The sequence below is a fragment of the Pinus tabuliformis genome, chromosome 2_2 (assembly GCF_031772625.1).
Source record: "Pinus tabuliformis cultivar Carrire ecotype Pingquan chromosome 2_2, CPIR1, whole genome shotgun sequence".
In the NCBI taxonomy this organism is placed as follows: Eukaryota; Viridiplantae; Streptophyta; class Pinopsida; order Pinales; family Pinaceae; genus Pinus; species Pinus tabuliformis.
In genome coordinates this window covers 795,113,479-795,130,084 of record NC_142300.1, presented here as the reverse complement: position 1 = coordinate 795,130,084, position 16,606 = coordinate 795,113,479, and the positions used below count along the sequence as shown (strand labels likewise).

General features: G+C 40.2%; 1 protein-coding gene across 1 annotated transcript in view; it reads left to right on the top strand.

Annotated features, from left to right (window-relative positions):
• LOC149195094 (uncharacterized) overlaps positions 1-16,606 on the top strand; it is a 460,489-nt gene that overhangs the window by 257,891 nt on the left and 185,992 nt on the right. Inside the window, 1 exon segment of the mRNA XM_089405246.1 lies at positions 12,632-12,767. Within this exon segment, the coding sequence (XP_089261372.1) occupies positions 12,632-12,767 (136 nt within the window).

Below are 16,606 nucleotides of genomic sequence, written 5' to 3'. Positions count from 1 at the left end.
CTTATTTATGGCAGCTGATATTTTTATTGGATCCATCTCATCAAGAGGTGTAAGATTGATCTAAAGATCATCCGATTCCAATAAGTATTTATAAAGTTATGAATTTATTTATGTTATAAAACAAATTATCAAGTCGGCGAGCAACTTTTGTAGGCTCAGAAGCCCAATAGTCATGCCTATTCATCATCTACGTTTTAGCATAAATTGGTGAGGACTTGAAGTCATTTGGGACACACATTCTTGATGTGATCTCCTCCTCTCCACGTCTTGGGTTTTGGTGAAGGAGAGAGACACCAAGAGTAATACGTTGGCCTACAAGTGAAGCCTTAAATTACAGTCATGGAGGAGACATTAAGATGTAGATGAAGGGAGAGGATCCCAGCCGCAGTTAAGGGAGATCTTACCATAACCCTAAACGCAGCAAAGGTGAAGACTAAATGAAGGCCTGAATCCGGACCCTATATGCAGCAAGAAACAAACTTGTTATCCACAGTCACAAAGAGGCATAGCCACAATTGGAAGAAGCCCTACCACAGGTCCTATTACGCAGCAAAGAAGGTCTTCATACAACCCTATATCCACAATTGAATACGCTGCACAAAGGAAGGCTAAACGCAGTCAAAAGAGACCTCATCTATCCACTGTTGAGGAGCCCAAATCCGCCACACTGAAGAAGATTTATACGCAGTCTAAGGAAGACCTATATAACTCCTGAAGAAGCTTCAAACGCTGTCAAGAAAAGGTCTTAGAGCTACTGTTATATGCAGCCCTTATTCCGCAACTAGAAGATCCTATACGCAGCCCTAAGAGACCTGTTACAGTCATCTAAATAGGTGTCATAATGTCACATTGTTGTAGGTGACAGCGTGGCCTATTCAAGGACTATTTGGGCATGATAGGACTATTTGCAAGAAAGTTGAGCCACAATATAAAGAGGTCAGAAAGGACAATGTATGAATTCGGATTGTTGTAGATGATAGCATGAGAAAAGAAGGATTGTGTAGTTTGGGACTGATTGAAGGATTCTAGAACTATAGCCTAGCTGCCTTGCTAGGCTGCAAGCCATAGCAAGCAGCTAAGGCCGGTATGCATATGGTTGTATAATGAAGCAACAGAAGTATAGTGTTGCAGCATGATTAAGCAACAAGAAGTTATAACAGCAGCATGATGGGCATGTTAAGCATGATGATGAATAGGCCTGCATGATGATGGAAGATGCAGCATAATGGGCAGCATGATGATGAGAGCAGCTCAGTCATCAAGGTTCAACACTGTGACAATACAACATGGTGTCACACGGTTATGTGCAACAAATGGATGAAAGGTAGCACTATGATAGGTGAAGGAGTCACTTGGGAGAATCAGTTGAAGCAACATGTCTTCAATTGATCTCATACAGATATAGATGTTGACTTTTGTTGTAAATGTACTATCTCTCTCTCTTTCTCTGTTGTACTATTGAAGAACATAAAAGAAGAATTGATCAAGGGTTTCCCCACATTGGGGTTTGTCTCTAGCTGGCGCCACATCTTGTGTCCTCTTGTCTTGGCTTGCCTTCTGCGATTTATATTTATGTTCTATCTGTAGTTTACTTTAATGCTGATGTGATTGCTAATCTGGAAAAGATATTGAGCTAACTGTGAAAATTGAAATAAATTGCTCTAGCATAGAACATACATAAATTAACAGGGAGGCTCTCAAGAACCTGTACCAGCATACTTCTATGCAGAGAAAAATGCTACTCAAGAACCAAATGAGGTCGTATCAGATGAAGAAGGTTCAATCGATTGAAACCTTCCTCGGAGGACTGAATGAGATCCGAGATCAGTTAACTGCTATAGGAGCAACATCGGATCAGGAACTTATGGTGAGGACAACCCTGAATGCTGTCTCAGAAGATTGGGAAGTGTTTGTCCAGAGTATCCTGGGCAGAGGGGCTCTCCCACCTTGGGACGAGATGTAGGCAGCTCTTCGCCAGGAAGAGATCAGATGGCGGTCGAAGACAGATAGCAACAGCAAAGGGATCAAGGTCAAGCAGGAGGAGGATGTGGCCCTAGCATCTGAGGGAAAGCAGGAGAAGCGGAAGAAGAAAGATCTCTCCAAGATCAAGTGCTTCCATTGTGGGCAGATGTGGGTCATTATGCAACCCAGTGCCCAAGGAAGAAGAGTAAGGGAGTCTTCCGAGACTAAGGCAGCGCCAGCACGGGCAAAGAAGAAAGTTTTGATAGACGATCACTGTGCCATGAGTGCACATGCACCACTTGAGCGAAAGTGGGGAGACATCGAGCTGTAGTCAGGCAGACTATAGGCGATGAGGGCTAGGATCCTTGAGGTACCCAACCTCTTGGATTAGACCTTGCTACGAGAGCCCCGACGAGGAGTAGCAGGATTGGCTGAGTGGGTAGAGACGGATGCGGATGGAGTGATAGAGTGAGCTACAGTGTAGGAGTCCCGAGACAGTGCAAAGGTAGCAAGCTGCAACAGTGCGAGAGGCACAAGAGTGTTGCACCATTGCAGGAAGGCACAGAGAGGTATACAACGGTGTGAGATGCAGGGAGGTGTTGCAGCAGCGTAGAGGTTAGAGAGAGGAAGCACTTGTCAGCGGCAGAGGGAGCTTCAGCATCAATGAGTGTTTCTAGCCCAACAAGGAGGTTAGTTGAGAGATCAGTTACTTACTTCTCAGTAACCGAGTTGCAGTGCAGACGTGGGCAACACGATGCAACATGATGAGAGGAGGTGTAGTGCAGATGCAGTGTTGGGAGAAAGGACCAGTCACAACACAGATGCAGAGGGAGTTGCAGTGCGGATGCAGTGCTGGGAGAAAGGACCAGCAACAGCACGGATGTAGAGGGAACTGTCGTACAGATGCAGTAGTGGAAGTGGCAGAACCATGGCCAATAGTATAGGAGGCAATAGTGCAGAGGATGTTGGGCAGGAAGGCCTAGCATTAGCACAGGTACCGATGCTGGATGATCAGAGTAATACTCAGTGAGGAGTACTGTTAGAGCACAGTCCTCGCTAAGAGGGAATGTTGATTTGGGGTAGCATCGGATGTGCTCTAGCCACGAAATTTGGTGGAGAGGTTGGGCCACATGAGATCTCCAATACCCAGAAAGGGTTTGGGCATATTCTAAACAGATCAGGAGATATTAAAATAGTTAATATTTTTAATGGAGTCCCTAAGTCTAAACTTTGGGAAGATAAAATATTAATGTGTATTAGTATGAATCTGTGTTAGAGTGGTCCAAAAGACATGGATCAAGACAGATCTAATCTTAGCTTTTGATTAGGGACTTAATCTCGGTCGTTTAGATGTCAACAGGGAAAGTATAAGAGGAGGCTTGAGGGTCACTTGGAGTACACCAAAGTGATTAGTCATTCTATTCTCTAGAGAGGGGTTTGCTAAGAGAGATAGAATCAGTGATCGAGAGAGTAGCTGAGGGGCATTTGAAACATAAAAACTATGGCTGAAGCAAGGAAGACTGATAGCTTGTAGACTTGAATGTAAAAATACACGAAGTATTTAAATAATATTTTATTATATATATATATATATATATATATAAAATGTATAAGATGCTATAAGATGATTTGAATGTTACAATTAAGCCCTGCTTTTATACCTCAACAGGTGACCTTTCGTGAATGGGCATGTCTTGTAGACATTCATTTTCACCTAACTTAATGACTATTTAACCTAATTAATATTTAATTATTTAATATTTATATTTATTTTATTTATTAACTTGTTATGAATTATATTCATAACATAGCCCCTTCCTTCAAAAGCTTTGTCCTCAAAGCTTTTAACGCTTGGGGTTTTCTTCACTTAGTGTATGTCGTCTTCGATGTATATAATCTGGCCATCCTCGTCTCTTATAACTCATCGTAACATTTCCTTAGATTTTTTTTTTTTAAGTCTAAATTTTTATTTTTATTTTACTTTTTAATAAGTAATATTTTTTTTGTTACTCTATTTCTATTTTTTTTATATAACTCTAATAATTTTTTTTAAATAGAATTTATTGATTAGCTAGAAACTATATACTATAACTATAATAAAATATAATTATATAATTCAATTCTATATATATATATATATATATATATAGTTTCGTTGTTTTAAAAAATAACAGGTATGACGTGACCGTTGACAGAGGACTTCAATTGGCTACAACGTTTTGACTGCAGTGAAAACGAAAATGCGTCGGATGGTTCGGATGACCGCTGAGGGTGCATTGATCGATTGGCGACATCTGACTATTGTAGAAATTGGACACAGTGGTGGCCATTGCTACTGACGTCGAGTGCAATGGTGGGCTTGTCCGGTGTCGTGTCGAGGACCAGTGTTGCACGAAGCGCCCCCCCCGGTTCCAAGCCCCGAAGCGCGTCCCGTACGGAAGCGCCTAGGAAGCTTGGCCGGAAGCGCGCTTCCGGATTTTTTAGCCGCTTCCTGGAAATTTGGAAGCGCTGGCGCTTCCGAAGCGCCGAAGCGTGCTTCGTACGGCGCTTCCCAGACGCTTCCCAGGCGCTTCCCAGGCGCTTCCCAGACGCTTCCCAGATGCTTCCCAGACGCTTCTGTACGCTTCCAGAAAAGCTTCCGGAAAAGCATTTAGAAAATCGTTTTTTTTTCAATTTTTTTTTAAATTTTAGGTGAGTTTGCTTGTTGGGGGTGGGTCCACCTTGGGTTAGGGTGACAAATGAAAGCAAAAAAAAATATAAATATAGCAGATGCTCCCTCATGGTAATGTTAAATTCTTAAAGTAAAAGTGACATTCTCCTTTATTTTTCATTTTCATCCTTTTACTTAAATTTTTAACATTACCATGAAATGACTCAGAATGTTTGAGAGTGGTTCCAGCCTCATTGGACTTCATATGGAGAAAATAGAATTTCATATCCTATTCAAAATTCAGCAGACTTAACAGTTTTCAGGTATTCAGGATCAATGGGATTGTGGCATTTCATTAGATTATATCAAGTATGAAGGTATGCGATTAACATTTAATCAAGAGCACCAAGCCCTATATGTACCCTGGTGTTGGTGGTGTTAATTGTTGAACTCCTTTGTCATGCGGCACGCCCTTAGCAAAAAATTACCTTTCAATCAAGTCAAAATCATCGATCAAACATGTTAAGCTTTTTCTACCATATTTTAAGTCTTGAATTAGGTAGTTTGATCAAAATTGAGAATGTTGACTAATATCCCTAGACAATCGAGGTAGAGGCAAAGGCTAGACAAGAGGAGAAGAATCTAGATTCTAGATCATTAATGTATAATGGATGTTATATCTATCTTGATTTATGTAAAAATATGCATGTTTTCATGTCTTCTACAATTAATTTGGTATTTGGGATGTTTGTTTTGAGTATAAATGCAAAAAAATATAAATATATATATATATATATATAGCAGACGCTTCCGCGGACGCTTCGCATCCTAGATTTTTGGAAAATGACGCTTCGGCGTCCCCGCTTCCAAAAAACGCTTCCGCTTCGCTCCCGCTTCGTGCAACATTGTCGAGGACAGTGGATGGTGATTGGGGGAGCCCATCAAGTGGTTGCAACACCCACTGTTTGTTTTTTTGTTTTTCGTATCGATTCTTCCCACGACAGTGGCGTAGTCGTTGTATAGGGGTCTGTGCGTGAGGGCTATGTGATGGAAAAAGCAGCTTGGTGTTTGGTGGCACAATGACGACGTGGTGTGGGCCAAGAGAATTGTGAGTCGCTTCCATGCGTTGGACCAACTCTCCACGCTCATGGCTCTATAACCAGGAGTAGTAGACTGAACAACATTAATATCAGCCACTGGATTTGTGACAATGGACTTGTGTGATTTAGCCTGTAAGCTCTTATTCAGCCCAACAAGATATACAACATCACCCCTATGCAGATCAGATTCAGAACGAAGAACAACTGCACGTACAGCTGCGAATCCGGATGGACCTAGTGCAGCAGGATCATATGCAACTAATGCATAATTGTGTACAGGGTGCACGAAAACAACCTCTCCAGGTAGCTCTACTGGGTGCGCAGCAAATGCTAAGGTAACATCTGATAAAGAAACAGGCACTGTATACTTATCAACAACAACTATTCCTAGGGTTTTGGAATGGTGGATCACCACCCCTGTTCCTAAAAAATGAGTCCCAATCACACCGTCAATACAGGCAGATTTTGGTATATTAGTCTCAACCATGACCAGTGTTGGCTCGATGACTTTCTCAGCATTCGAAACAAATGTTTGGTAATTAATATTACTACTTACATTGCTATCAACTAAATTCAATGGATCTTTTTCATCTGATGCTGATACCAGCGATTGTCTTTCTGTAGAAGAAATCAGAGGGCACATTGCAGGGGTTTTTTTCCACAATCCAGCAGCATCATCTCGAGTGTAGAGTTGAGGCTCTGTATACCAGTCATGCCTATCAATTGTCACAACAGATTGACTTCGATGAGGATCGTTAAATGTTGCAAATTCTAAAAAAGTCGTTGCCCCTGGACATAACTTTGACAAAATAGTTATAAAATCTTGAACTTGTGTAATTTCCTTCCCTGCAAATCTTTTAATGATCGCAAAAGAAGGAACAGTTGATAGCATGTGCCCTTGCTCGACAGCATATACTAGACCACAACTTAAGTTGAAATTCCTATAACTTACATGGTTGATTTCAAAAAATCTGTTCATAGGTGTCTCATCATTATTAAATCTTTCCTTACATTCTTTGTAAATTTTTAGGTTGTTCATTTGATTAGTCTCTCGAGTCTCATTTTGTTCATTCATTTTATATTGTTTTACATCTTTTTTTATAGATTCTATATCTTCACAAACCTGCCTTTTCTCAAGAGTCACCGATGGTAGATTTTCATTGACGACTGCTTCTTCATTGTTATGATGTTGTACATCTCCTTGTTTCTCAAGATAGTCCTCATCTTGATCTTGTTTCATTTCTTCACTGTTGCTATCAACTTCCCTCTTATAGATTTCCTTTTGACATGCTTTAATTTCTGCAAATGATTTTTCTAAACGCTGAAATGCTTCTTGAATACTAAACTATTCAACGTAATCAGGATGTGAACGTAATGGCACATTGTGCGGCAAACTACGTTCAAAGGCTTGCATGATTATATCGTGTGCCATGGCTCCTATACCATTGAAGCATAAAAACTATGGCTAAAGCAAGAAAGTCTGATAGCTTGTAGACTTGAAAGTAAAAATACACGAAGTATTTAAATAATATTTTATTAATATATATAAAATGTATAAGATGCTATAAGATGATTTGAATGTTACAATGAGATCCTGCTTTTATACCTCAACAAGTGATCTTTCGTGAATGGGCATGTCTTTTAGACATGCCTTTTCACCTAACTTAATGACTATTTAACCTAATTAATAGTTAATTATTTAATATTTATATTTATTTTATTTATTAACTTGTTATGAATTATATTCATAACAACATTTAGTACAGAGAAACAGAGAAGGCAGAGATTATGCCGGGAGAGCAGCGCAACAACCAAGGAGAGTGGCGTAGAGCCAACAAGGGCTCACGTAGGGCCACGCAGAGGCAGCCAAGTGCTACTCAAAGCACCAGAGAGGCCAATGTGTTTGACGCAGAGGCCCAGGAAGTTGACGTAGGCCAAGAAAGGCTGACGTAGGGCCAGTGTGAGATAGAGAGGAGCTGACGCAGTCTAGATTGGGCAGACGCTGGGGTTGCAAAGCAGTTTTGTGCTGAGGAGCTACCGGAAGGATTTTCTGGGGTTTTAGCCAGGAGATTTCTCTCAAACTGTGAGGTATAGCTGCTAAGGAAATTCTCTGTTGGGTAGGCCAGTTTCGGCACCCAAATTGTACTCTGATATTGCTTAATAAGAAAACCCTCAGATAGCTGCACCGGTTTTCCCGCATTGGCTTTTTCCAGGGACAATGGTCCAAACATAATGGTGTCATGTGGTATGTTTGTTCTTGTTTCTTTTAGTTGTTGATCTGTAATATGTTGAGCATGCATTGGTGTTTATTTTCAGTATTTACTTTGTAAATAACTTGTTAAAGAAAAATAACAAGTAGGTAGGAATAAATCAGAAAAAGTGCATGAAGGGTTTCTAAACTAAGTAAACTTAGAAACTTCAACATAGTGATCCCCTTTAGGTCCCTTGCTCGTCTGAGCGGTAACAGGGCTCATGTCGAGTAGGCATGGATAAGGTTGATAAGTTATACATGAAACCCTTGGTCTAGGGTTGGCACTTCAAAACCCTAGGAATGCAACCTCTAAGTCTCATGGTAACCTTAGATTGATAGATTTACATCATGCTTTTGTTATTGTATACTTTGCTTTGGTGTACTTGTCAATGAACGCTGCAACTATAGGAAGTACAGGAAGAGTAATGCGCAGATCCTCTGTTTTGGGAACCATGATGGAAGGAGGGAATGTAAGGACCCTTGGATCCTTAGGCACTTTGATAGATTCATGATATAATTGTGCGACTATGGATGCCTGGAAAAGTTAATAATAGCATACGAAAGAATTCATGAACCTGATATAGCAATTAGCTAGCCGATATAAAGATTTTGCTGCAAATCAATAATAAGGATCATTTATAGACCCTCCTTCGTGATGTCATAAAATGAGTTCTTCATTTTGGGAAGAATGATGATGATGATATCACTGTTTTTGGAGCAAGCCTCTTAAGAAGCTTGTTGGTTTAGTTGCAGCATGATAGACCTCATCCTAGAAATGAGGAGCAGGGCTAGATGACTGGATTAGATATGTTCTGCTAAAGGCTCTGATGAAGATTGAAGGAAGACCTTGATAAAAACATGATATATTGGGTTCTCCATTGGGTTGTTGCCTTGGTACTTAGTCTGAGGGGCTGATTTACTCCACAAGGACAAATATGATAGCCGGTTACGGATCATGTTCAAGAAGGAGCCATGTTCGAGCTCAATGATGATTAGTTCGTGAAAAAGGGCCATCATAAAGAGGTAACTTTAATTTGATATTCATTTTGATTTTTGAACTCATTTGGTTGAGTTGAATCAGGGCTACCGAAAAAGGGTTGTAGAAAATCATCTACAACTAGTACTCATGTGATTGGATATAAGATCCTGAAAGAAACATGATTTGAAAGAGGTAGTTGTATGAAGGATAGTCAGATGTGGACTAAAAGATCACTTTCCAAGGAAGAAAATGGATGACATGGATGCTAGTTCAACACTATGGTTCGTTGAAAGGAAGTGATGTAGAAGATGGCCTATGTCCTACAAAGAAGTCATAAAAAAGAAAGGCTCCATGATGAAGAAGGTGAAGTCTATTTATAACATGATGACACTGTATATAAAGGGCTCAGTGAGGTTCAAAGAAAGCTCCCACGTGTAATGATGACAATAGAGCCCTGGGAGCTACTATCATAGTAGCTGATGATTGACACTTCTCCCTAGTTCAGAGGGAGTGATAGATATGGTTCTCTACTTCATGTGTCGTGCACTAGACCATGACTAATAGTCATAAGTCTTAGTGAAGGCCATGTGGATAGAATGGCGTCTGGAGGATTGGGTAAGAATCTAATGCAGATACTCCTTGAGGATTTGGAATCCGAGATAGGAAATAGTCTGGTGATCGATACTCTTTGAAGATGAGGTAGGGAATCCAATAGGTAAGAGTAGTTGAAGAGGAAATTCCTTGAGGATGTGTAAATCCAAGACAGGAATGGTCTTACAAGGACATACCTTTTGAACATCTGAATGGGGTGTGTGCCTTAAGAGGTAGTGTGGTGTCTTATGTGAAACCTCCCAACATTATGCTCTGATCTATGAAGTGATAGAGCTCGTTAGTCAATGCCTTGCTATGTTCACAATGTTGGTTGTATATTGATCTTAATGTTGATGCTTAAGATGTCTTACCAATCCGACTCTTCTTATGAGAATGATTCAATGAAAATACTGTCCTTGTAATTGTGGTCAATTATGAATACCTCCCTAATTAAGAGAGTGTTGAAATGTAACTAGTGTCAGTCTTCATAATTGTACTTGAGTCATGAATTAATGTTATTATTGATGTACTTATCAAAAGAAAAGAAAAAGAAAATATTTGTAAAAAGAAAAAATATTTTATTGAAATGGATTTCTTGTCCATCGTGATGCAGTCCTAAGTCAAAGCACCCATTGAGTGCTTTAGGGGTCTTGTTGTCAAGTCAACAGTCAAGGTCATGATCTACTAGCCCTTCAAGGCCCATGTAACAAGAAAGTAAAATATTTATTGTAATTTGTTGTGTCTAGAAGCCTCCAAGAGATGGGTTGACCAACCTTCCTCAAGTTGGCCTAAAGAGGCCTAATCCGCACCCAAGGAAACCTATATAAAGAGGATCCTCCTCTTATTTGAAGTACAAATCCATGAAGATAGATCTCTCATCCAAGTAATGAAAATAGAAGAGGTTTGATCCAACCGAAAGAGGAAGCAAAGTTCTGAGGAAGATAGCAAGGAAGTAGGAGTGAATTTTTGTCTTTGCCTGTCCACACGTGCGAGTTCCTTGGAGGATCTAGGGTTTCCTCAGTTCAAATTTTGTAGAGACAAGTTTGGGGTTTGGCTGGCTCATCTCGTGCAAGGTTTGGTCTTAGGTCAAGGTAAAGGTCTTGGGAGTTGTCATTGAAATTCTATAAGAGGAGATTTTGTGGGTTTTCCTCTCTAGGAGAGGTTTTCGACCTGGCTAGCAGTCTACATCTGGTGTTCATTTGTTTGCATTGTGATCTTGTCATTAGCATTTGTATTGATGATGAACAAAACTAAATAATAATAATAATAATGTCACAAGAAAATGTCATGGATTGAAGAGAAATCAAATTAAATAAATACCATAACTGTGTGCCCTAGATTTCTCAACAGATCGAAGTTGCGGGATCAAATTACAGTAGGACAAGGTGTAGATGATGTGAGGCAGCAGGCCAATCATCAGCACAGGTACCAGTGCGGAGGATCAGTGTGATGTTTCCACGATAAAACATTGCTAGAGCACATTCCTCACTAAGAGGGAGTGTTGATTTGTGGTAGAATCGGATGTGTTTTAGCCATGAGAATTGGTGGAAAGGCTAAGGCACATAAGATCTCCAAGACCCATAAATCGTTTGGGGAAATTCCACTCGGTTGGAGGGATATTAAAATAATTAATATTTTTAATGGGGTTCCTAAGTCCAAACTTAGGAAAATTAAAATATTAATGGGTATTAATATAAAATTGGGTGAGAATGTTCTAAATGGCATGGATCAAGCCAAATCTAATCTTAGCTGTTGATTAGGGACTTAATCTCGGTCGTTGAAGACTCAACAGGAAAAGTATAAGAGGAGGCTTGAGCGTTAGTTGGAGGCACACCATATTGATCAGTCAATTCGATTTTCTGGAGCAGGGTTTTGCTGAGAGAATCGAGCTAGTGATTTGTTGCAGTGAGGGGCAGTACGGCACGAGGCTGAGAATACATAGCAGAGAGGCAGAGATAGTACCAGAGAGAGAACACAGAGCCTAGAGAGGTTGATGCAGAGGCAGTTGGGACTTACGCAGAGGCTGAGGAGGCCAGCGTGAGTGAGGGCTGATGCAGAGGCATCAGTAGCTGTGTAGAGGCTAGCAGAGCTGATGCAGGGCCAAGAGGCAGCGCTGGGTGATTTTCCTGGGGCAAACTGAGTGTTGGTGAGCTGAGAGGGTGACGCAATCCCTATCAGAGTGACGAAGAGCAATGGAGAAGCTTGGTGCAACTTTCGCTGTCTAGCTAAGGAGCTGTCGAAGTTGCTTTGGGATTGTTCATCTAGTGATTGATCAACTGGAATATCTATCTCCGAGGAGAGGTATTATTGCCGAGGGCATTCTCTTTTGGGTGAGCCATTTCTAGCACCCTAGTTGTATTCAGAAAATGCATAAGAATAAAACCCTCATATTTGCTACACCGGTTTTCCCGCATTGAGTTTTTCCGGAGACGTTTGTCCAAAAATAACGGTGCCCCTCGTGTGTTTGTCTCAGTTATTTCAGTTGCTGATTTGTATATGTGTTAAGGCTGCATTTGTGTTTATTTTCAATATGTATATTTATAAATAACTTGTTAATGAAAATAACAAGTAGGAGAAAATAAACAGATAATGCAGTAGGGATTTCTGATGTGTCAAACATAGAAATTTCAACACTTATATCTGTGATTTACAGAAGTTAATTACTTGTGCTCCATTTGGTATCATAGCAGTTCAATTACTCGGCTGAAAGTGCCCTGTTCGCCTGCTGTCTCGTTCGCCCACATCTCTCTGCTGCCAAGTCTTCCACCGCCCGCATCTCCCTGCACTGCTGTTGTATTATGAGTCCTGACATGGTTTTTATTGTGTGGGTCATTATTCTTGTAAACTATCTACATTGTAACCTCTTGTATATTTATCTTTCTATCTATTTATCTGAAATTGCAATAAAAAGAAGTCATGTTTTGATGGTGCTTCGGTTAGAACTTAAAAGTTTCTTGGCCTTGTGGAGTTCTGTTTCCCTGTGTTCTTGTAGACTGCTATAGTATGCCCTTCATGTTCTCAGAGTTTACATTGTCTGCATTTAGTGAAAATGCTTCCTTGTAAATTTCTAAGTTTATCTTTCTCTCACTGATCTGCAGAAGGCAAGTATTCTGGATTGCAAAGCAAATCCTGCAGTTGCTCATGGAGGATGCTATTGATGACTGGCTATTAAGGCAAATACAGTGGTTGAAGAGGGAAGATGTTATCGCTTATGGTATTAGACAGGTGCAAAATGTGAGTCATTTTGTGCAATTCATTATGCCACCTATAATAAATGCTGTTTGAAAGAGAGAATATTTCAGAATAATAAAGTTACCAGGAAGGTAAGAATAAAATTCAGGATAGCTAAGCTAATTGAATAGTTGGAGTTGCACTTTATAAAATACCAGGATACATGATTGTTTACATAATTTAAAGGGAAAATTCATTAAATAAAATACAGTATACCATTATCATTTATGTGTGTACAATCAAGAGAGAATTTAGTAGTTATAATAACCTGTACAACTTAATCGTACAAACCTTAATCATTGATTCCCCTTGAGTCAACCATAAAAGACAAAGAGAAGCTGTATATCCACTCTGATAAAGGTGATCCTGACTTCCTGTATACTAACTAGGATTATGGAGTACAACAGTAAACCCAAACAAATCTTGACAGGCTTAGATTATAGGTAGGATAAACTTCCTTTGGTCTCCCGATTCACAATCTCCAAGGACTTATGTACTACCAAAGAATTACAAATAACTCCCCAGTATTCCTAGATTTCCCCAAAACTTTATATGGAAAAATGAACTCCCAAATCATCTTTAGGACACCTTTCTTAAAACAGGGGAACATCAGAACAAATGGAATTCTCAGGAATCCTTTACTTGTTGACTAATTTAGGACCTTTTACTTTGAAATATCTCTCCTCCTCAATATGAAAGTGTGCATTATTCATGTTACATCAAAATCTAGCACCTTGGTGCAAAGCCTCACCAGGTGACCTAGACAACGAGCAACAATGTGAGTGTCACCACCATCACCCTAGCAACTACTCCCTTCATTTTAGTGTAGAATGGATATCTAACAGAAGGTAGGCTTTTCTAGTAGATCTTAGGGATTAGATAACTTGGTCTAGATAAGCTAAGAGCTCCCTAAGGGTTCTACAATGATCTACTACCAAGGAAAAAACTTGGAAATTAGGGTTTTAAGGTGGATTTGATGGTAATTTCTGTTGAGAAACCAAGATGCTTATAGATAATGATGATTTCTCTTAACTTGATAATTATTTGTGAATGTTTGTTGACTACTTATTAATATTATGTTCTCTTCATCAAGAAATCACCAAAACATAAAGATCGCAAAGAGACAAAGAACACCAGAAATTAGGCAAAACCCAAAACCCTACAAGGGGCAAAACCCAAAAATCTTCTCTTATACAATCAGTTCAAAGTGAGATATCCAAGACCTAGGACCAAGACTACCACAAAGACCCAAGTCAGTCCTCCTTCAAATCTCCTCCAACCAAGTCAAAGACAACGAAAGTCAATGCTGGTCAAACCTTGTCAAATCTGGTTAAATCACAGAATTTCGGACCTGCAGTTTGGAGCTAAAGTTTCAGACTTGTAATTTCACAGAGCTACCCTAGGACCTTCGCACGTGTGAACAGAAACAAATTTCTCTCTCCTTTGACTTCGCTTTGTTACTTCTTTTCTTTTGCACAGAAATTGATGTGATGAGTGAATGAATGAGGTCGAAGAGTTTTGTATTTATAGTTGTCTAGGAGGTCGAACAGCTGCCTCTTTCTTGTACAGGGAGAGCCGACTTGGTCTTGTGGATGACAATTTGAAATTTTGACTCAAATAAAATAATTTGTCCTTCTCTTACAAGAAGTCCAAATGGGACTTTGACTCAATTACATTTCTTTGACTCATAATAAATTCTTTTCTTACTCAGTTGACCCTATAAGCATGAAGAACATGCTTTGACTAGAAATGAAATATTAATAATGAATATAATAAGTACATCAATGATACATTCATATTACATTATGAAGACCCTTTTGGGTTCAAAGGGTCCTATGGTTCTCCTAGAGTCTCTAGTCAGCAATAAATGCTCAAAGAACATCCCGAACCACACACAATCAACAAGTAACACTATGCTGAAGTAAGCTAGTATGTAAAATCAGAAATTGTAGCAATAGACTAATTTATATTGGCAACAACTTTAGCCTCAAGGCTATCCCTGCAAGCTCCTCATTTGACACTGCTACTTCAGCAACCCTAAGCTCATCTCGAACTTGTTGAATCCTAGTGAGATATGATGCGACAATATCTGATCTAGCCTTCTTGGTGTTCCTTAAATTTTCCTGCAACACCATTTTTAGGTTCTTGTTATCACTCTAGTATAAACTCATTAGAGCATTCCACTTTCTCATTGTTGATTTATGGTAGCATCGGATGTGCTTTGGCCATGAAAATTGGTGGAGAGGCTAAGACACACTAGATATCCAAGACCCAAAAATCGTTTGGCAAAATTCCACACGGTTGGAGAGATATTAAAATAATTAATATTTTTAACGGGGTTCCCAAGTTTAAACTTAGGAAAATTAAAATATTAATGGGTACTAATATAAAACTGGGTGAGAATGTTCTAAATGACATGGATCAAGCCAAATCTAATTTTAGCCATTGATTAGGAACTTAATCTCAGCGGTTGAAGACTCAACAGGAAAAGTATAAGAGGAGGCTTGAGGGTCAGTTGAAGATACACCATATTGATCAGTCAGTTCGATTTTTTGGAGTGGGGTTTTGTTGAGAGAATCGAGCTAGTGATCTGTTGCACCGAGGGGCAGTTCAGCATGAGGTCGAGAGTACATAGCAGAGAGGCAACGATAGTGCCGGAGAAACAACATAGATCCTGGAGAGGCTGATGCAGAGGTAGTTGGGAGCTACACAGAGGCTGAAGAGGCCAGCGTGGGTGACGCAGAGGGTCAGGGGGCTAACGTAGAGGCTAGCAGAGCTGACACAGGCCCAAGAGGCAATTCCAGGAGATTTCTCGTGGGGCAGATTGAGTGCTGGTGAGCTGGGAAGGATGACGCAGTCCCTGCAGAGTGATGCAGAGCAGTAGAGAAGCTTGGAGTAGCTTTCGCTGTCCAGCTAAGGAGATGCCATTGTTGCTGTGGGCTCGTTCATCTGGTGATTGGTCAGCCGAAATATCTGTCTCCGAAGAGAGGTACTATTGTCGAGGGCATTCTCTATTGGGTGAGCCATTTCTGGCACCCAGTTGTATTCAGAAATTGCATAATAATAAAACCCTCTTATCTGCTACACTAGTTTTCCGCATTGGGTTTATTCGGGGACAATTGTCCAAAAATAACAGTGTCCCTTGTGTGTTTGTCTCAGTTATTTCAATTGTTGATGTGTATGTGTTAAGGTTGCATTTGTGTTTATTTTAGGTATTTATATTTATAAATAACTTGTTAATGAAAAGAACAAGTAGGAGAAAATAAACCAGATAATGCAGTAGGGATTTCTGACGTGTCAAACTTAGAAATTTCAACATGGTATCGGAGCATTGCAAATCACAGGAGAACTGAATGCACCAGCAGTAATATGAAGAATTTGCAGTAGTAGCAACTATGCCGAGAGACAACATTGTTCCAGAGCAGAAGCAGCAGAGAAGAAGTGACGCAAAGGGCCTGCGTCATCATTTTGAGCCAGGAGGACGGTCAATGTAGAGGAAAAGAGGGGCAGATCAGACCTACGCAATGCTTGGTCATCTTCCTCAGCCAGGAAGGATCGACGCTGTGGCCAGGAGGAGCAGATTCTGCCGTTGTCAGGATTGCGCAGAGCCTGAAAGGTTTAGTTTCTTCAGTTGTCGGGGCTTGGGGAGCTGTGGGCTGATTGTGATTGAGAAGCTGGTGGGGTGTTGTTTCTATCGGTGCAGAACTGTACCTAAGGAGACAGAACCAAGGTAGAGGGAGTCGTCACCTTGATGGATTTCTAGCCAAGAAAACCAGATCAGAGTTGTAGTTGCAAGGAGGATTGGAGAGGAGCAGTTCGACAGCTGGCCAAAGGATTTCCAA